General features: G+C 45.3%; 1 protein-coding gene across 1 annotated transcript in view; it reads left to right on the forward strand.

The window, feature by feature from the left end:
* The window catches only part of SH3RF3 (SH3 domain containing ring finger 3), a 361,651-nt gene that overhangs the window by 213,831 nt on the left and 127,066 nt on the right, over window positions 1–20,754 (forward strand). The window contains exon 3 of the mRNA XM_088026672.1: window positions 10,146–10,241. Within this exon, the coding sequence (XP_087882798.1) occupies window positions 10,146–10,241 (96 nt within the window). The remainder of the gene's footprint in view (window positions 1–10,145; window positions 10,242–20,754) is intronic.

Raw genomic sequence — 20,754 nt, forward strand, 5'->3', positions numbered from 1 at the left:
TCAGGTCTGAACCATATAGCTCAGTCTTGCCACTGTCATATAGAAAGCTCATTTAATGTTTAAGGAGGGAGCAATTCTCTATATTCCAAAGAGGCCACAGAGCAGGGATTTCCCCTTTTCCTTGTCCTTCTGAGAAGCACTAGCTCCAGCTTTTTGAAATATTGACAGTGAATCAGAGACCCGATGTGATCTAGCCACAAAAAGAGGGTCATTGTTTCCCTAGTCCTGCACTGGTGGCAGGAGAAGTTATTACTGTTTGCAGAACACACCAGATCTCATGCTGGTAGCTCTGACACGCTAGAGTGAATTTTCTCATTGCCCAGCACTCAGATGTTCCTCTTCGGAGGCTGTCTCCATTGTGTGAGTTTGGGTTAGAGGTAGAGCTGTAGGAAAACTTTCTCAATGCTCCTAGGTGAACTTAGTTACTTCGTTGTGTGTACAGAGAGGAATTGGCTTCCTGCACCCACTATTTTCCCAGCCCAGTCTCCCCAACAAAATTCATGCCAGCTAAATAGGATTGTTCTAAATCCTACCACTGCCATGAAGCTCCAGCCAGCCATAGGACCAAGAATTGCCCCCCGTCAATATTTGGGCCAGATCAGAGACCTGCCACCAGGTACCACCAAACCACAGCAGGGACTACATTGAACTTGCATCTGATAGGCAGGTGGGGCTATGTGGTTCCACCTGCTCATTTCATCAGCCTCACAGTAGCACACTGATAGGATTGGATTTGAACCCCACTTATTGCATTTTGCTGGGATTTCACTGTACTTACATTGTATTGGATGATGTGCCTCTCTTTATGAACAGACCTCTACCACCAAGTGTTGAGCTCTTCTTGGGAAGGGATAGCTTCTTCCCCATGCCTGGCTCTTAGGGGATGCTTGCATATTGGTGGCCACATGAGGAGCAGGTTGGCACTGCTTAACACCTGGAGTGATGACAGAGCCTCTGGCCTAAGAGGTGACACTCGTTTTTTTATAGCTCTCCCTTATGTGGAACTGTGTCTGCTTCTCAGTAACTTGGAGCCCTTGGTGTGTATCCTGCCCTCCCAAGTGACTCAGAATGAGCCCAGCTCTTCAGTGTCATAATGATGCCAAAGCTGGAAGACAGTATCCATGCCCCACACCCAGCATTCTCATGTCTCAGGCTCAGTGATCCCACTTTCTTCTCTGGCTTTCTGTGACTTATTTCAGACTGTCCACATAATGGTTGGCTTCCTCAGTATGTGATGTCTCTTTAGAGAGGTGTTAGGACCAAATGCAGTACTCAAGGCATGTTGTGACTTATCTACACTGGATGGATTAATCCCTCAAAAAAAAAAAAAAACCTTTTAATCTAAGTAAACCATAATATACCATCAAGTCCCCTAATCAAAATTATACAACATGATGATTGGAAAAAATATCCTTATACTCTCTGCCCAGTGGAGAGATGGTGAGATACTAGCATCCCAGGCATTCCACCTTTCCTTCTTCCCATGTCCCTAACACCATAGGTGATTTGTGTCTGTTCTTCAACTTCAAATACATGGACCATACATGTATATTTTTGTGTCCAGTTTTGCTTTCTTTCACCATTACATTTGTGAGCTATGTCTACATGGTTGTAGCATGCTATAGTTGGTTTGTGTTCATCACTCTATGGTGCTAATTACCTTTCAAAAAAATATTTAATTTATAGAGCAATTTTTGTTTCATTCCTGAATTGAGCAGAAGGTACAGAGATTTCTCACGTAACCTAGCTGCATATGGGCACTGCTTCCCCCACCATCAGCACCCCTCACCGGAGAGGTATATATGTGTTACCATTAATGAACCTACAATGACACATCATAATCACTCAAAGTGTGTAGTTTACATTAGGGTTCACTCTTGGGGTTGTATATTCTGTGGGTTTGGACAAATTTATAATGACCTTTGTCTACCATTATGGTATCGTACAGAGTATTTTCACTACCCTAAAAATCTTCTGTGCTCCACTTATTCATCCCTTTCCTCCCTACTTCCCAGCCCTTGACAACCATTGATCTTTTTACTGTCTCCATAGTTTTGCCTTTTCCACAATGCCACATAGTTCGAGTAATATAATATGTAACCTTTTCAGATTGGCTTCTTTTACTTAGTAATATCCATTTATGTTTCCTCCATGTCTTTTCATGGCTTGATAGCTCATTTCTTTTTAGCACTAGATCATACTTTATTGTTTTTATGTATCAGTTTATTTATCCATTCACCTACTGAAGGACATAACTAGACTGCTTCTGAGTGTTAGGGTTATGAATAAGCTGCTATAAATGTCAAATTCTACTTCTTCATTGATAGTATATAAAGTGTTTAACTTTTGTATATTAGTCTTATATCCTGCAGCCTTGCTATAATTGCTTATTAGTTCCAGGAGTTTTTTTGTTGATTCTTTTAGATTTTCTACTTAGACAATTATGTCATCTGCAAACTAAGACAGCTTTATTTCTTCTTCCCAATTTGTATGCCCTTTATTTCCTTTTCTTGTCTTACTGCATTAGATAAGATTTCCACTATGATGTTGAAAGGCTGTGGTGAGGGGGACATCTTTGCCTTATTCCTGAACTTTGTGGGAAAGCTTCTTGTTTCTCACCATTATGCTGTTAGCTATAGGTTTTTTGTAAATGTTCTTCATAAGTTGAGGAAGTTTCACTCTATTCCTAACTTGCTAAGAGCTTTTTTTTTACATCATGAGTCAGTGTTTGATCTTGTCAGATGCTTTTTCTTCATCTATTGATATGAGGATGTGATTTTTCTTCTTTAGCTTGTTGATGTGATGAATTATATTAATTGATTTTTGAATGTTGAACCAGCCTTGCATACCTAGGATAAATCCCAGTTGGTCATGCTGCATAATTCTTTTTATACTTTTTGTATTCAATTTACTAGTATTTTATTGAGGATTTTTGCATCTATGCTTATGAGAAATATTGGTCTGTAGTTTTCTTTGCCTGCTGTGTCTCTGTCTGGTTTCAGTATTAGTGTAAGGGTAATTTCATAAAATGAGTTAGGAAATCACCCCTTTCCCTCTACTTTCTGGAAGTAATTGTTAGATAACTTGGTATAATTTCTTCTTTAAATGTTTGGGAGAATTCACTAGTGAACTCCATCTAGGTCTGGTTCTTTCTGTTTTGGAAATTTATTAATTATTGATTCAATTTCTTTAATAGATATAAGCTTATTCAGATCATCTATTTTTTATTGAATCTTGGCAGATTACATCATTAAAGGTCCATTTCATTTAGGTTATCAAATTTGTGGGCATGGAATTGTTCATAATATTCCTTTATTATCCTTTTAATGTCTAGGATCTGTAGTAATGTTCTCTCTTTCATGATTGATATTAGTAATTTGTGTCCCCTCTCTTTTTTTCTTAGCCTGAGTAGAGGCTTATCAATTTTATTGATCTTTTCAAACAACCAGCTCTTGGTTTTGTTGATTTTCTTTGTTGATTTCCTGTTTTTAATTTCACTGATTTCTGTTCTAAGTTCTGTTTTTTTCTGCTTACTTTGGATTTAATTTGCTCTTCTTTTTCTAGATTTCTAAGGTGGAAACTTAGATTATTGATGTATGTTTCTCTTTTTTGATGTATGAATTCAATGTTATAAATTTCCCTCAGCCCACAAATTTTGATAAGTTGTGTTTTCATTTTCATTTGTTTTAAAATATTTTTAAAATTTCTCCTGATGTTTTTTTCTTTGAATCAACTGTTACTTAGCATTGTATTGTTTAATTCCCAGGTATTTTGTAATTTTCCAGTTACCCTTCTGTTATTGATTTCTAGTTTAATTCCACTGTGGTCTGAGAACAGACATTGTATGGTTTCTATTCTTTTAACTTTGTTAAGGTCTGTTTTATGGCCCCAAGTGTGATCTATATTGGTGAATGTTCCATGTGAATTTGAGAAGAATGTACATTTTACTGTTCTTAGATGGAGTAGTTTATTGATGACTGTTATATTCAGTTGATTGATAGGTGTTGTTGCCTTCAGCTATGTCTTTACTGATTTTCTGCCTGCTGGATTGGTCCATTTTTGATAGAACAATGTTGAAGTCTTCAACTATAATAGTGGATCTATCTATTTCTCCTTGCAGTTATGTAAGTCTTGCCTAATATATTTTGATTCTCTGTTCTTAAATGCATATTCATTAAGGATTGTTATATCTTCTTGGGAAATAGACTCCTTTATCATTATGTAATCCCCAACAATATTCCTTGCTCTGAATTCTGCTTTGTTCAAAATTAATGTAGCTATTCCCACTTTCTTTTGATTAGTGTTATCATGGTATATCTTTTTCCATACATTTACTTTAAATTCACATGTATCTTTATATTTAAAATGGGTTTTTTGGGCCCCTGGGTGGCTCAGTCATTAGGTATCTGCCTTTGGCTCAGGTCATGATCCCAGGGTCCTGGGATCAAGCCCCGCATTGGACTCCCTGATCGGCGGGAAGCCTGCTTCTCCCTCTCCCCCTGCTTGTGTTCCCTCTCTCGCTGTGTCTCTCTCGGTCAAATAAATAAATAAAATCTTTTAAAATAATAACAATAAAATAAATAAATAAAATGCATTTTTGAGGGTGTGGAGAAAGGGGAACCCTCTTACACTGTTGGTGGGAATGCAAACTGGTATATCCACTCTGGAAAATAGTCTGGAGATGCCTCAAGAAATTAAAAACAGAGCTACCCTATGACCCAGCAATTGCACTACTGGGTATTTACCCCAAAGATACAGATGTAGTGAAAAGAAGGGCCACATGCACCCCAATGTTCATAGCAGCAATGTCCACAATAGCCAAACTGTGGAAGGAGCCGAGATGCCCTTCAAGAGATGAATGGATAAAGAAGATGTGGTTCATATATACAATGGAATATTACTCAGCCATCAGAAAGGATGAATACCCACCATTTGCATCAACATGGATGGAACTGGAGGGGATTATGCTAAATGAAATAAGTCAAACAGAGAAACACAATTATCATATGGTTTCACTCATATGTGGAACATAAGGAATAGTGCGGAGGACCACAGGGAAAGGGAGGGAAAACTGAATGGGAAGAAATAAGAGAGGGAGACAAACCATGAAAGACTCTGGACTCTGGGAATCAAACTGAGGGTTACAGAAGGGAGAGGGTTGGGGGGATGGGGTAACCGGGTGATGGGTATTAAGGAGGGCACGTGTGGTGATGAGCACTGGGTGTTATACGCAACTAATGAATCGTTGAACACTACATCAAAAAGTTGGCTAATTGAACATAATAAAAAAAATCAAGTGGGTTTATTGTAGACAACATAGTTGGGTCTTACTTTTTGATCCACTATGACAATCTTTGTCTTTCAATTTGTGAATATAGACCATTGACATTCAGAGTGATTATTTGATATTTTTAATTAATATTTACCATATTTATTTCTGTTTTCTATTTGTTGCCCTTGATTTTCATTTCTGTTTTTGTTTTCTTCTCTCTCTCTCTCTTTTTTTCTTTCTGTGGTTTTAATTGAACAATTTATGTGATTCTATTTTCTCTCCTTTCTTAACATATCAATTGTACCTTAAAAATTTTTTTTAATAGTTGCCCTAGGGTTTGCAATATACATTTGCAATTAATAATGTTCATTTCAAAAAACACTGTACTATTTCACAGGTAGTACAAATACTTTATAGTAATAAAATAATCCTAACTCTTTTCTTCAGTCCCTTATATCATTCTGTCATTCATTTCACTTATACCTAAGTATATACATGATATATAATATATGTACATAGCATATATAATCAAATACATTGTTGCTACTTTAATTTTGAACAAAGAATAAGAAAAATAAAAGTTTTATTTTATCTTCACTTATTCCTTCTCCAATGTTCTTTTCTTTATGTAGATTCAAGTTTTTGACCTACATACTTTTCTTCTCTAAAGAACTTCTTTTAGTATTTCTTACAAGGCAGGTCTGCTGGCAACAAACTCTCTTAATTTTTGTTTGTCTGAGAAAGTCCTTATTTCTCCCTCACTATCAAAGGATAATTTTTCAGTGTACATAATTCTAGGCTGGTGGGTTTTCTTCTCTCAACACTTTGTATATTTCACTCTACTCTCTTCTTGTTTGCATGGTTTTAGAGAAGTAAGGTGTGATTCTTATTTTTGATCATCCATAAATATGATATTTTTCCCCTGTGGCCTCTCTCAGTATTTTTTTTCATCTTTGATTTTCAGTACTTTGTTAGGTTGTTTTGGCATTTATCGTAGTTGGTGTTCTCTGAACTTCCTGGATCTATGGTTTGGTGTCTGACATTAATTTGGAGAAATTCTCAGTCGTTATTGTGTCAAATATTTCTTTCCCTCCTTCCTTCCGTTCCTCCTTTCTTCCTTCTCCTTCTGATATTCCCATTATATATACATTATACTTTTTGTAGTTGTCTCACAGTCCATGAATATCCTGTTCTTTTTTTTTCCCCCCCGCCAGTCTTTTTTCTCTTTGCCTTTCAGTTTTGGAGGTTTCTATTGAGATGACCTTAAGGTCAAAGATTCTTTCCTTGGCCGTGTTCAGAGTACTAATTTGCCTGTCTAAAGATTTTTCATTTCTGTGATGGTGTTTTTGATCTCTAACATGATTTTTTGGTTCTTTCTCAGACTTTCTATCTCTCTACTTACATTGCCCATCTGTTCTTGCATGCTGTCCACTTAATCCATTAGAGCCCTTAGCATATTAATCATACTTGTTTTAGAATTCCCCATCTGATAGTTCCAGTATCCCTGCTGTATCTGAGTTTGGTTCTGATGCTTGCTCTGTCTCTTCAAACTGTATTTTTGGGTTTTGTTTTGTTTTGCCTTTTACTATGTCTAATAGTTGTTTTTTGTTTTTGTTTTTGTTTTTGTTTTTGTTTTTTGATAGACAGACATGATGTACCAGGTAAAAAGAACTGCTGTAGATTGGTCTTTAGTAATGTGGTGGTGGTGTTTGGGGAGAGGGGGAGCACTGCATGGTCCTATGGTCTGATTACTGGGTCTCAGTCTTTTAAGGAGCCTGTACCACTAGATTGTGAAGTCCACATGTGTGTCTCCATTTTCCCCTTTCCTCCTTAGGTAGTTACAGGATGGCTAGGGCTGGAGTTGGGAATAGTATTGGTGGACAGTACCATAATTTAGTTAACCAAATCTCTTTTGCTGTGCATTTGTCTTTAATTTCTATCTAATTGAACAACACTGTAATGAACATTCTCAGAGCTAAATCTTTTTGCACATCTTTGATTTTCCTAGTGTAGAGTCTCTAGAAGGGCTGTTGTTAGATCAGTGGGTATGCAGGCTTTGATCTTTGATAGAAATTGACAAACTGCCTGCTATAAATTTCTATCTCCACCAAAAATGATGATGTGCCTATTCCTTGCATGCTGACCAAAACTGAGTTGGCTTTATGTTCTTCTTTGCTAATTTGATAGGCAAAATAGAACATAGAAGAAAAAGAGGACTCTTCTTGCTTACAATTGTATTCGTTTTATTTGTGAGTTATAACTTTTAAAAATATGTTGAATGGCAATTTGCTTTTCTTCCTTTTTGTGAATTGTCTCATTTTTGCCCTTAGCCTATTTTTCTTTTTAAGGTATTTGTCTTTTTCTTCTATTGTATCTTTAAGTCTTTATATAGTATGGATATTAAATCTTTGTCATATATCCTCCAAGTATTTTCCTAGGTTTTTGCCTTTTTGTTTTGTTTTTTGCTATTTTTATCATAGAGAATTACATTTTTGTGTAGCCAAATCATTGTTATCATACTTCAAAAGACCTTCCCCAGCTCAAGATTAAACATCTATTCATATTTTCTTCTTGGGCATTCAAGGTTTTTTCCTAACATTTAAATTTTTAATATTTATGTAATTAATTTTGGCATATACTGTGTATTAGAGAACTTTTTTTAATAGCCAATTTTAATCACATTTTCTTACTTATTATTGCTGGTATATGAGTAAACTAATGATTTTTATGTATGTATTTTAAAATTTGCAGTATTTCTCAAATTTATTCTAATTTTTAGTTGATACTGTTTTTTCTAGGTAAAAAAATTTTATATCTTCTTTCCAATATTAATGCTTTCTGTTTTATATTCTTTTATATCTTTGGCTCTAATTTCTAGACCAGTCCTAAGTAATGGTGTGAATAATATGGTATTTTCTATTTTTTAACCAAAATTAACCTGGTATTTTCTTCTTTTGAATTTTACAAAATTAAATGTCTTTTTTTTGTGTGTGCTATTTTATTGTTGCAAAAACTCTGACATGTAGGAAGCCTTCAGTTACCTTTCCCTTTGCTTGATCAGCAAAGTCCTAGGTGGCTCCCTCTGGCTGAATCTGAGTTGAGTTCATTCACAGGCCCAGGACTCTTATAAGTTGTAGACTTGTGAGGTGAGCAAGGCATGAGAGTTCAGGGGCATTTTCTGTACATCTCTCCTCAAGCCAGTTGGCCACTTTGCCCAGTGATTACCAGAAAAGCCCATACATTCTAATGGCTGAGTTAGAATGGGGAACCCTTACAAATATCATTCTGTAGCCTGAGAACCGACTACCCTGTAACTTCTGAAATGATATGATCCACTTGTAGTGTCTATTATATCTTTCTGGCTTGTATCAATTGAGAGAAGAAATATTCTAAAATCACAGATCATTTTGTTATTTGGAATCTTTTAAAGTTGGGAGGTTGGGGATGAGGGGTCTGATTGCTCCTAGACTTTAATCTGTCCCCCTAGGTGAAGAGAGGTTTGGAATAGACCGTGGGGAGCTTCCCCTGGCAGACACTCATCCTTGCTTTTCCCTATCTCTGTTCTGTGAAAGGCATATCCCATTCCCATTAGATGACTCTGTCTTGATCCAGACAAACACCCCAAAACTGTGTGGTCCCTTAGCTCACAGGGAAGCCAGCTTTTCTGATAATTTCATGAAATGTGCTGGCCTAAAATGTGCCTCTGACCTTAGAGAGGCCTACAAGTCCCATATTATTGCTTCACATTAAAGTATTGAAGACTCATTGGAGGACTCAGCTCCTCATTGGAAAACTCATTGCTTCACACTAAAGTATTGAACACTCAGATGGTACCTTCAAATCCAGCAGGGGTTACCCCATTAGGCTGGCCATCATCTCCTTAGCACAAGTCCCAGATGGGCTAGGTGGTTCCCTAGCAGATTGTTGAGGGACAAGTGACAGGGAGGTTTTGATCTGGTGGGGCAGGGGTGGCAGTGGTTTGGCAGACAGTCCATGCGGGGGTTCTATTATACACCCTGCACACCGAGAGGAGGATGGATATTGGAGAGGGAACAGAGGCCTGCCACAGAGCCCTGGTGTAGGTGCCATTTTGCCTGTGGCATCCCTGTCTGGCCGTCTGGACACTTGCTGCTGCCTGTGTTGTCTCTCTTCCCCAGTCCCCTTCCCTGGTGGGTTCCCCCTTTTGCTCTCCATCCCTGCTTAGTGCTTTCTCTCTCCCACCCTCCTCTCTGCACACTCTGTCATGTGTCCCTGCACTGCTGGCACCTGAGAAGGCATCCCGGGCATTTCCTTTCTCACAGCTGCCAGGCTGCCAGTCTCCCCGGAAAGCTTCTCTTCCTCTGTGCTTCATGCCTCTTCCTTTCTCCTTCCATCTGTTTCCACTTTGTGCATCTATACTTGGCATTGTCTGTATTGCCAAAGAATTTAAGAGGGTTATCCAAAGCTTTTTGTACCCACAACTCTAAATAAATGGAATTGGATTGGGTCATTTTTTGTTTGTGGATGGAGCCAGAAACTTCAAAAGCTTTATACTTGCTGAGTTTATTTTTATTCAAAATAATTTTATTTCAGTAAATAAATAATAGGAACATGAATTTTAAAGTACTAGCCATATTGTAAATTACCACACTTTTCTATTTGAGGATTTTTGCAGCTATGATCAATATATAGGAGAGAAAGAGGGAGACCATGGGTGAAGATGTAAGGGCGGGTTGTTTTTGTTTGTCAGATCCCCAAATGGATAATAAACCATTCTCTGCATCATTGCTTAGGATCTTTTCTTAGCCCCTGCAGTACTGATTGGTCTGTTTTTGTTGTGTGTTTTGTTGCATGTCCACGTGCCTGTGTACATGATGGGCTGCGGCAACCCCAGGACGAGATCCTGACCGTCATCAGAAGAGTGGATGACAACTGGGCAGAAGGCATGCTGGGAGACAAGATTGGGATTTTCCCCTTGCTATATGTGGAGGTAAGATCACGCTCTCAGACATGCTTCCTCTCCCACCCTGCTGACTGTTTCACCAGGTGGGGCAGGGGGCAGGGCTGGGCTCCTGGCCTGGGAGCCCCTTTTCCAAGAGGGGAAGATGGGGATTGTTTGGGTTTTTGTTCAGACTGCTATGCTGTGAGAATTGTCGCAGCTCCTCAAATTGTCTGTCCCAGGCCTGGCTGCAGACCGCCTTACTGTATGGGCAGTGAAGGAGGGCTCAGATGCAAGTTTTCCTCACTTCTCATGGAAATCCTCTGCTGGCGCCCACTTTCCCCAGACTCTCCTAGGTACCGCTGCTCTTGTCTCCCCAGCCCCAGAGAAGGCAGCGTTCCCTGTGTCCCTGCAAACAGAGCTGAAGGACGCTGACTCTAGCGGGCCTTTTGCAGTCCTCCTAGGACTTTGGTAACCGGGCAACTCATCCAACTGCAAGTCCCTAAAGCAAGGATGATTAAGGATCTAGTCATTTCCTGTCCCTTTCTGTAACTAAGGAGCACTCGGTTTCCAGTAAGTTATGGGCAGTGGCTGAGCTGGGGGCATCTTTGAATGTTTGACCTGTAAACCCCTGTCCGCTGTGGGCTGTTTGTGTGTGTGCAGGACTGTTTGCCCACTGTGTGTGCATGTGCCATTTGTCAGTACAAGTCCCATGTGTACACCTATGAGCCAACACACGCTTCATCTATTAATCCCTGCATTTATCCATACGGATTGTTTTAGCTAACGCTTACTGCATGCTCACTATGTGCCAACACTTTCAAGTACTTGCTCATTTAATTTTCTCAACAACGCTGACATAAGAAAGCCAGGAATGTCCCCACCTTAGAGATGAACAAATAGAGGCATGGAAAGGTCCCCTGGCTGATAAATGGCAGAGCTGGAACATAAACACAGGCTGTCTGCTGTAGACTTAGCCCTTCACTGCCCTGCCCTCCAGTACCTCCCACTAGCAGACCGTACTTCACTCAGCTTGGTGCAGGGCTCCACGTGCTGGTAGGTGACACAGCCGGCTTTGCCACACCTTCCGCATGGTGTATGGTGCCACTAGGTATTTGTTAAACACATCTGGTGATTCCTGTCACCGCAGGATAAAATCCAAATGCTATAGTAAGACATTCACCACTCTTTGCAGTTTGACCCTCATCTGTTTTTCTAGTCTCATCTCTGGTCATTTCCTCTCCTTTCCCTAAATGCTCCAGGCCAGTGGTTCTCTCACAGTAATTCTGGATAAACTGCCCAGGAGATTCTGAGACCCTCTCACACAATAACTCTTAAGTCCACACACATACACACACATAGAGCTCACACAGAGTCACACACGCAAATCTGTATGGACTCATACACACACTGACATACACTCTCGCACACAAAGTTCGCACACACACACACCCCCCTCTCTAGCACCTTGTAGGAGTCAACATTCCCCAAACACCTTGTAAGCTTCCACTTGTGCATTTGTTCCAATTTCCAGGGGTGTGTTCTTCATCCTGCTGCTTAAGATCGAAGAACCTGATGCATGAGTAACACTTACCATGCAGTCTAGAAGTGAAAAATCTGCCTTCCCAGACATTTGTAACCAGGGGAACTTTTTTTTTCTAGGCAGACATACGAGGATACTCAAACACATATGCAGAAATGCTTACAGAAACTTTCTTATGATGGCCCCAAACTAGAAACACTGCATCAGCGGTGGAATGGATAAAGGATGGTATGTCCATACAGTGGAATACTATCCAGCAGAGAAAACGAGCAAAAGATTGCCACATTTAGAAGCGTAGCCGAATATCACAGACAAATCTTTTGAAAGAAGCCATACACAAAAGAGTATGTACGATTTTCACTTTTAGGAAGTTCAAAGGCAGGCAGAACTACTCCAGGGTGACAGAAAGCAGAGCACAGGGCCTCTGCAGGGAGATTGACGGGAAGCAGCAAGAGGGAGGACTCTGGGAGGCCGAGGTGTTTGATATCTTAATCTCGGGAGTGCTTACACAGTTGTGTGCAGCTGTAAAATGGTGTGCAGTTAACATTTGTGCACTTGAAAGTGCAGTTTAAGAAGCTAAGATGAAAGGAACGCCAAGGCAGGTCACACGGGCACCACTTGGGGACGGCCAGGTCAGACCCATCAGCTACCCGCCCTCCAGAAGGGCTCAGGCATCGTCAGGGAGGCTGAGGGCTTGGGCTCAGGGCTGGGAAACCAATCAGCTGGGCTCTCTGAGGACTCTCCTCGGTTGCACAGACACACTCAAAGGGCAAATGGGCCTGTCTGTGCCTTCCCGGGGCCTGAGCGCTCAGCCACCAGAGACATGCTTTCAAACACTTCTCCCTTGAGGACATCTAGGCAGGCTCCTTCCTCCTTCTGGCCCAGAAGCCCTCCATGCCCTATACCTCAGTGACAGTCCTGCCTCTGCTCTGAACATGGCTTCCTTACCCCTTTGTGTGTTTCCTCAGAGAGGACGCCCTGAGGGCCCCGAGGCTCAGGGGTGCTCTGCTCTCCTCCCAGGGGCAATGGCAGAGCAGGGCCGAAAGCAGCCGTGGGCAGGGGCCTTGCTCCTCTGGACCCACTCCTTCCTGGGCAGGGCCGTGGCCCGTGTAGTGCTGGCCCCACACCACGGCCCTGCCACAGCACCCCTGACCCGCTCTGAGACGGACTCCTGGCTTCTCACTCAGCAACCACTGAAGACAAGAAGCCCCAAACGGGTATTTCCTGGGACCGTTTCACTGTTTCTCTATCAGTTCCTTTTTGAGGTACTTGAGTGGCTCTGGCCCCCTTGTAGCCATAGGGGTAGATTCCGGGGGTTGCAGAGTTCAGGCTGTCTTCCCTCCAGGAGGCGGAGCAGGCCTTTGAGAGACCAGGGCTTGGAGCTCGGGTCTTCTGCGGAGTTGGAACCCGAGCTTCCCATTGAGGCAGTTCCTGCCCTGTGCCTGACCCGGGAGGTTCTGTAAGAAGTGAACAAGAACTTTGGCTCTGCAGATTCTACAGTCCTCTCCTAAGCAGGGCTGTCTCTTCACCCCGGTCTTGCCGAGCAGGCCCGGTGGGAGAGATGGTGTAAAGCCAGGATGGAGCCGGCCTGGCCTGGAGCTACCAGCGGCCCGTCTGCTGAGAAGGGGGCCCCGGTCTCCGGAAATATCTATACTCCTGGTGTCCTGCAGAAATAACCCTCTCATCCACGCTCCCCGTAGTGCCCAGGGGCCTGGCTGCCCCGGTACCCCCGTTGGCGACCTGGGCCGGCTGCTCTCAGGCACTGACTCTGCCACAGCCTCCTTCACCCTCAAGTCCTCGCCGCTGCCTCCTGCGTGCCTTCCTTCCCTGCCTTGGACCTCCCCACCTTTCCAGCTCCCCTCTCGGCTTCCCCGGCCACTGGCCCTGGGTCTTCAACCTGCCTCCTTGTTCTTTTCTCCTGGTTGGTTTCGTGAACAATCGGCATGGAGCAGCCATCCCCACACTGGGCCCATGGCACGTGTTGCTGACCCCGCCTCTCTGTCTGGTGACTGCTGGGCAGGGTGGCCTCACTGGTGTCCACCCGGGACAGAGAAGAGTCGGCGTTGCTGCGGCCCCGGGGGAGTGAACCCAAACCCATGATGGTGACGTGCCCTTCCTTCTGTGTCTCCAGGGGGCAAGGGAGCCCTCCTCCTCCATGTGTGGGGGCTCAGTGCTGCCCACCGTGGGGTAAATGTAAGGCACTCTGCCCTTCTCATGCCCTGGCATGCCTGGGTCTGACTTTGGGATTCCACCCTGTGGCGAGAGTAGACCCAACTGGAAGTTCTGCCAAGCCAGACCCATCATCCTGTCCATGGGGCTCCAAGATGGCAGGCTTGGCATCTGCCCTTCGTATGGATTTCAGGTCATCCCCTAAGAGCAAGGCCTATTTCTCGTGGGCCATGGCAACCCCAGTGACAGAACCATGAATGGGCCTCGGGGCAGCTCAGAGCATCATGGGTTTCAGAGGTAGACCCCCCTGGGCTCAACACCATGTACTAGATGTGTGACCTTTGGCACATTTCTTATCCTTTCTGAGCCTATTTCCTCTCTCATACAAGGACAATAACATGGACCTCATGGGGATAGTTTTGAGGCTTCAAGACAATAACAGAGTGCATAGACCAGTCATGAGGTAGGCTCACAAGGGCCATCTCTGTTGTTGCTCTGCTATTATAAAGGTTTGTTGAATGAATAATTGCTTAGTGGTCCATTCACATGTTTACTGAAGAGATCTGTGTCATTCCTTGGCATTGACCATATTTGGCCTCATATTTCTGAGTGTTTTCTCACAAGTGTTCACTTTCACTCCCCAGCGGGGGTGGGAGCTCTTTAAAGGCAGGCATGCCCCTATTTCCGTGCAGGCATGACAGCCCCACCATGGTACCCTGAGCTGAGCCAGATGTGCACTTGGGTAATGTCAACAAGACAAGCAATTCAGATATTCACCTGCTACATGATGGGAGAGGTAGCTCACTTGAAAGCTGTTCCTGAAGAGTGTTCACGGGAATCAGCCTCAGTCTGGAGAGATCCAGACACAGGATGCAGGATTGTGCTCTGCCTGTTCTGCTCCGAGTCTCAGTGGGGGATTCGCATGGAGACTTAGAAGGCACGTTAGGAAATTGGCCTGTGAAGCATGTCTGCAAGGAAAACCTCTCCACGGGCCCAGAATTAAGATCCCAAAGACCATGACAGGCTGGAAACACAGTTGAAAAGAATGATGAAATGCAATGAGCATAAGTGTCAAGTTCTGCCTTCACGTTTAGAAAATCAGTTGTTTAGGCAGAGCAATGAGGAGACCTGGGTCACCAGCAGTTAACCAAGAAAGACCTCCAAAGTTACCAGATGACATGATGGTGCTTCACTTCTGCTGAGTAGGATATTTAAACATTAGCTGCTCTTCAAGGTGAGTGTATATGTGGTTGGCTACCCAGGTGACCTTGTCACAGTGGGTCCACTTTCATGCTGGCTTGAGGAACAGCCAGAAAGGCCATGTGGCTGAAACCAAGTGGACAAGGGAGCAAGTAGTAAGAGGTAAGGTCAGTAAGGTGAAGAGGGTCAGATTGTATAGGCCCTTGAAGCCCTTTTTAAGAACTTTGGCTTTTGTTTTAGGTGAAATAGGAAACCGTTGAAGAACTTTTGAGCTTGATGACCTGACTTAAGGTTTAAGTGGACCACTTTGGCACGAGTGTTGAGCATAGATTGAGTAGCAGGGCGGGAGCATGTGTGGCAGGAGTGGAAACAGATCACAAAGCTATTGCACCATTCTAGCTGAGACATGAGGCTGCACAGGCCAGGGTAGTAGCCACAGAGATGGCAAAAGGCATCAGCTGCTCTATGCTGGTAGAACCAGCAGGAAGTGCTGATGTGATGCTGTGAAGTAGAAGAAATCAAGTTGTGCTCTGAGCAACTGGAGGAATGAAATCACCATTGACTGAGGTGGGAGATGGGGGGTGAAGTGGGCAGGGGCATATGGAGACCAGGAGGCCAGTTCTGGGCTGGCTGGGCTTGGGGTGTTTGTTAAACATCTGACTGGCATGTCAGATAGGCAGCAGATGTTCAGGGGTCAAGTTCAAGACAGAGGTCTGTGCTGAGACACTAACTTGGGGTCATTGGCATGTGAATGGGCCACTGTGGGCATGGATGCACCTGGGAAGGGTCCAAGAGCAGAGCCCTCCTGTAGTTCGGGGCGTGTCTGGTCCTGCCCCTGACACCAGCCCCTTCATCTCTAGTCTGCCCTCTACACCATACCTGAACAGTGTTTCTCTCAGATCCACCCTCCCCTGCCCTCCACCCCAAGCCCCAGCTTTCTCCTTCCCTCCTAGCCTGGGCTCCATGGCCTCCAAGGTGGTGATCTCCAAACCTGCCATGAGATGCCAAGACCCAGCTTCACAACTTCTACCTAGTACGGCGGCACCAGACTCTCTCCAAGCACCCAAGATTCCAACCACCCAAACTTCCACATTGCCTTTCCTAGCTCGGGGCCCCTATGCAAGGACCCATAGAAGCTCCTCTTCACTCTTCAAAACCCAACTCAAATGGTCCTCGCTCCATAAGACCATTCCCTGAGCCCTATGATCCTGTTTATGTAAAGTTTCAGGGCTTCAAGCATTTCTTAAACTTGTTCACTCCTCTGCTCAGATCAAGGTCTTTTGAGTCAGGGACTTTGTTCATTTTTAATACCCTTAGCACTTAGCAAAGTGACTGCACATAGTGGGTGCTTAATAAATGTTTGTGGGAGTGACAGCTTGTCAGGAGATCAGCGCAAGAATTAGCCAGGAACCATTTTCTGCATCTAGCAAAAGTCAGTGATGGTCCAGAGCCAAAGGCTGTTTGGAGGACTTAGAGGCACACTGAGGAGAGGTGGGGAGGGGGAGGAAATGGGGGTTGGACTGGTTTTTAACTTTAAAGACACAGCACCTGATGTTTAGAGGGGGCCTAATATGGGGACTGGCTGTCTGGAAGTCGCAGAAGGAATGCTTTGCCTTGCTCCTGGATTTTGGAGTTTGCCCACCTCTTCCTTTATCAGTCCTCTCCCAGGCCGACCGGCACCTCCCCTCACACCTGTGCACCTTTGCTGGGTCTCACTTCCCCCCCAGGGACTGCAGGGTGCACAGACTTGTCCCCTCACAGCTGTGTGCCATGGCCTGTCCCACTTGCTCTGGACTCCATGGCTGCGTGGGGCCAGCTCCCACCCGTCTGAGGACACCCCTTTGTCTCACTTCCAGCCTTCACTCACATAGCTCCTGAGACTGAGCCCCACACCCTTTCGGCCAGCTCCCACCCCTCTGTGAGAGACCCCTGGTTTGACCTCTGCCCCTGCTGGGGTGCGGGCTTCCTCCTTGTTCCCACCAGGCTCTGCGCTCACCCCGGTGTAGAGACTGTTCACATCCACTCAACCTGAGAGCATGCTGCGGGCAGGACTTCATCTGCCTCCTTCCCTTCACATCCCCAGGGCTCGGCACCCAAAGAAGGTGCAGCGGCAGGTTTCAGTGGGAGAATGAGCCCCTCACCCCTGAAAACTGGCTCTCCTGTGCTCCGTGCTGATGCAAATATGCAGATGTGTAGCTGAAGACTGTTCATCCTATGGACAGGGGGTGACATTGGTAGAGAGAGGCTGTATCGTCAGCCCTGAGCACACCCAGGCCCAGAGGCTGGCCGCAGATGCCAGAGAAGCACTGTTTGGTCTTCGTGCCCACTGGCAGGACTGCTGGGCTGGAAGTGGTGCTCTTTCCTTCCCTCTTGTATGTCATCTGTCAACCTTTGGTTAACATACGCACATTAATGCATTTCCTTGTTTTGTGCTCTGATATTTAAACGTGTAGATGAGGGGATGGCCCTCTGGGTTCCTTGGAGGCTGAGAAAGATGGGAAAGCAAGCTGATCGAAGTGGGCTTGCTCCTGCTCTTGATGAGAATTTATTCAACTCACACGTGGTGGGACAGTGGCTGTCTTTGGCCAGACCTGAAAGGGTGCAGGTTGACTCTGGGACTTGCAGGTGTCTCTCCTATGCCCTTTACCTGGGGACATCCCACACTCCAGAGGTGAAAGAACCAGATCCCTAGGGGTTTGAGTCTAGGGAAGATTGTGCCTGGATGCCAGGTGTGGTACAGGAAGTGAAGAAGTTGGGAAGAGGGATGATGAGCGTAATAGTTGAGGTATCAGTACTTGCTGTGACAGGTGAACCTTGAGACCCTAGGGCTTAACCGCAATAGAGGGTCATATCTGGCTGTTCTGGTTGGCCGGGCTCATGCAGGCACGAGGGAGAGCCTGCCAATGGGGCTCTGCCATCTTTAACACATGGGAGTGAGGATAAAGCAGGAGTTTCATGGGCCAGGCCTGGCAGTGGGCGTCAGACCACTACCCACATGCTGTGGCCAGAACTCAGCCACGCGGCTGCCTGACCACAAGGCCGCTGGGGACCCAGGAGGTTGGGAGGAGTGGATCCTCCCAACAGGTGGGGCTGCCCATTTACAGTGCTTTTTAATTTGTTCAGTGTGGGTTTCATGAGTGTAAGAAGGAAATAACATGAAATGACAGGCCGTGTTCAGAGGACCCCTAAGGAAAATCTCTCCTCTGTGGAAGTGTCCCTTCCCTACCAACCTGTGAAGGCATTCCATTGTGCAGCAGAACCAAGATAAACCTGGAAGGGTGGGCAGGCGGGTAAGTGAGGGCTCTGGTGAAGAGCCAGGAAAGGGGTACGTCTTAAGTGGTTATCAGAGTCATGGGAACGCTTCGCTCAGTTTTATGTTGGACAGGGCACCATGAGGGGAGAGTAAGGGAGAGAGAAGAGATAAAACCCAAGGGATTGCAGGGGACAATTGATAAGTGGCCCCTGCAGAAGAGTCGGGAGGGGATGAGGGCCCACCTTGTGGACGGGGAGAAATCCACCCTTCAGAGGGAGGAGGAGATGAATGGGGAAGGTTCTGAGGTACACTGAGGCCTGGGGGTTGTTCAGAGTTTATTCCGAGTTGTCCTGCTCTTAGCTATGTGGCAGATTATTTGTTGAGAATGACAAGGTTCAGGGCTTAAGAACAGAGGCCATGTGGGGGCTTCCAGGGGAAGATTGGTGGGGGGATGTGGGAGAGAGGCAGGGGCTGAGGGAGGAAGTGAAGGGTGGGCAGAGGGCTGCTGGGCTTGGGGTGCTAGTGGAACATGTGTACAGGGCTGCAGGGTGCTGTGGGAGGCTGAAGGTGCTGACCACTAGCTGTGGAGCCAGAATGGGGACCTGGCAGGGTGGTTTGGAGAGCAAAGATGACTCAGGAGAGAGAAGGCCCCCAGGCTACAGTAGTGATGGGAGGAAGCCCGGGTGCAAACAGGTGTGAGGGACTGGAAGATGGAATTTGAAGGTTGAGCATGTGCTGAAGTCCATTTTCTCTCCCTCTGACACTCCAGATGCATCAAAGACAGCTCTGCCATTCGTCAGCCCACAGTTAGCTGGCTGCACCCCAGAGTGGCTTCTGCAGAAAGCCTGTTTCTCAAACTAGGAGCCAAAGCATGGGCATATGGTGGATCTGTCCTCTGGCTCCGGCTGCCCTAGGACAGCGCTGCCCTGTCCTATTTCCTGCCCTTCCGCTGCTTCCACATGAATCCTTTGTGGCCTCCCACAACTGTGTGTGGTCCTCACCGACCTGAGGGAAGGAGCCCCAGTTCTCAGGGCCCGGGAGGCCTGGAGCCCCTGCAGGCATGTCTCAGGGGGGCTGTATTCTGGACGGTGGGAGAGATGGGGGAACAGCGCTAGGCTCTAGAAAGTGAGGTGGGGGGCAACCTCATCCCAGGGAGCCCAGAGAATTCCCACTTTGGGGAACCAGACCCCAGTCCTCTGTTGGTGCCAGTAATCATAAACCCCAGTCTTTGTGTGGAATGAATCCTACGTGGTGTTAGGGAAAACTGTTGATGGGATGATGTTTCTAGATCCTGGAAAACTGATGGAGGCAGAAACGAAAATCCTGAGTTAGCCAAATAAATGACAAACTCTGTAGTGGTGGTTACTCATGACAACTGTTTCCCACTTGGGAGTCCTTGTCTTCAGCACAATAATTACAACGTACGTTGTTAGACAGCTTGGTTCTAAGCTTCAGTTGATTACAATGTTGAATTCAGTTTGTCTTGCTCATGTAGCACAGTTGTCTCCTTGTCACTTCGGAATTTACAAAAAGAGAACATTATTTTGAACCTCCATCTTGAAATATGGTATCAAAGCATTTGGCAATAACTCATTAGCACAACTGACCGCTTTTATTGGGAACAAACTAACTCTGAGGTTATTCATTGTACGTGCTCCGTACTGTTCTACAGTTGTGGACAGTGCTTCCGTGCCTTGGCTTCACCATCTCCCAATGCGAAGGAGATTGCTCATGATTTCATCAACTTTGTCTTGGTTTTCCAGCTCCTTGCCTGGGGTGGGCAGTGTGTTTTCAGGGAGGAAGATGAGGAGGGTGTGTGGCTTCTAAGGGAATGCCCATGCCCAGGTTCCTGAGGAAAGCAGCAGAGACACTGGACTCAGAGACTCTCTTCATCCCCTCAGCACCGTCCACAGACCCTCCACTGTACATGGGATCCAGGGTGGGCAAATTCGCAGGTATGTTCCTGGTTGGGGGGTGCTCATTCTTAGTCACCACTCCTGGTCTCTGTGTCTCCCTCCTCCTTCCAAGGACTCTCCTTGCTCCTCAGAGGGAAAGCCAGCATGTCAGGAAGTAAATATGGGCAGTGGGAAGAGGAAAAGGGACTTCTTACTTCCTGCTCCCAGTTGCCCTGCCCTTCCCTCCCATCTGGGAATGCTGGACCTGGGGTTGGAAGGCCTATTGTTCTACGTATATGGACTCTGGAAGCAGAGGCTTACATGGGCTTTATCCAGCTATTTGATGATTCTGCAGTGAACTCCCCCTGCCTTCGAAATGTGGATGGCACCACATGAGAAAGTCGATCAGGAGGATCCCATGAGGTAACAGGTGCAAGCCCTGTGTGGATGGTCCGGCATCACACGAATGAAAGTAACAGTTCTCCAGCCATTGTCATCCACATG

This window comes from Eumetopias jubatus, unplaced genomic scaffold (assembly GCF_037043125.1).
Source record: "Eumetopias jubatus isolate StellerSeaLion01/CBP00866 unplaced genomic scaffold, mEumJub1_p1.0 scaffold_9, whole genome shotgun sequence".
Classification (NCBI taxonomy): domain Eukaryota; kingdom Metazoa; phylum Chordata; class Mammalia; order Carnivora; family Otariidae; genus Eumetopias; species Eumetopias jubatus.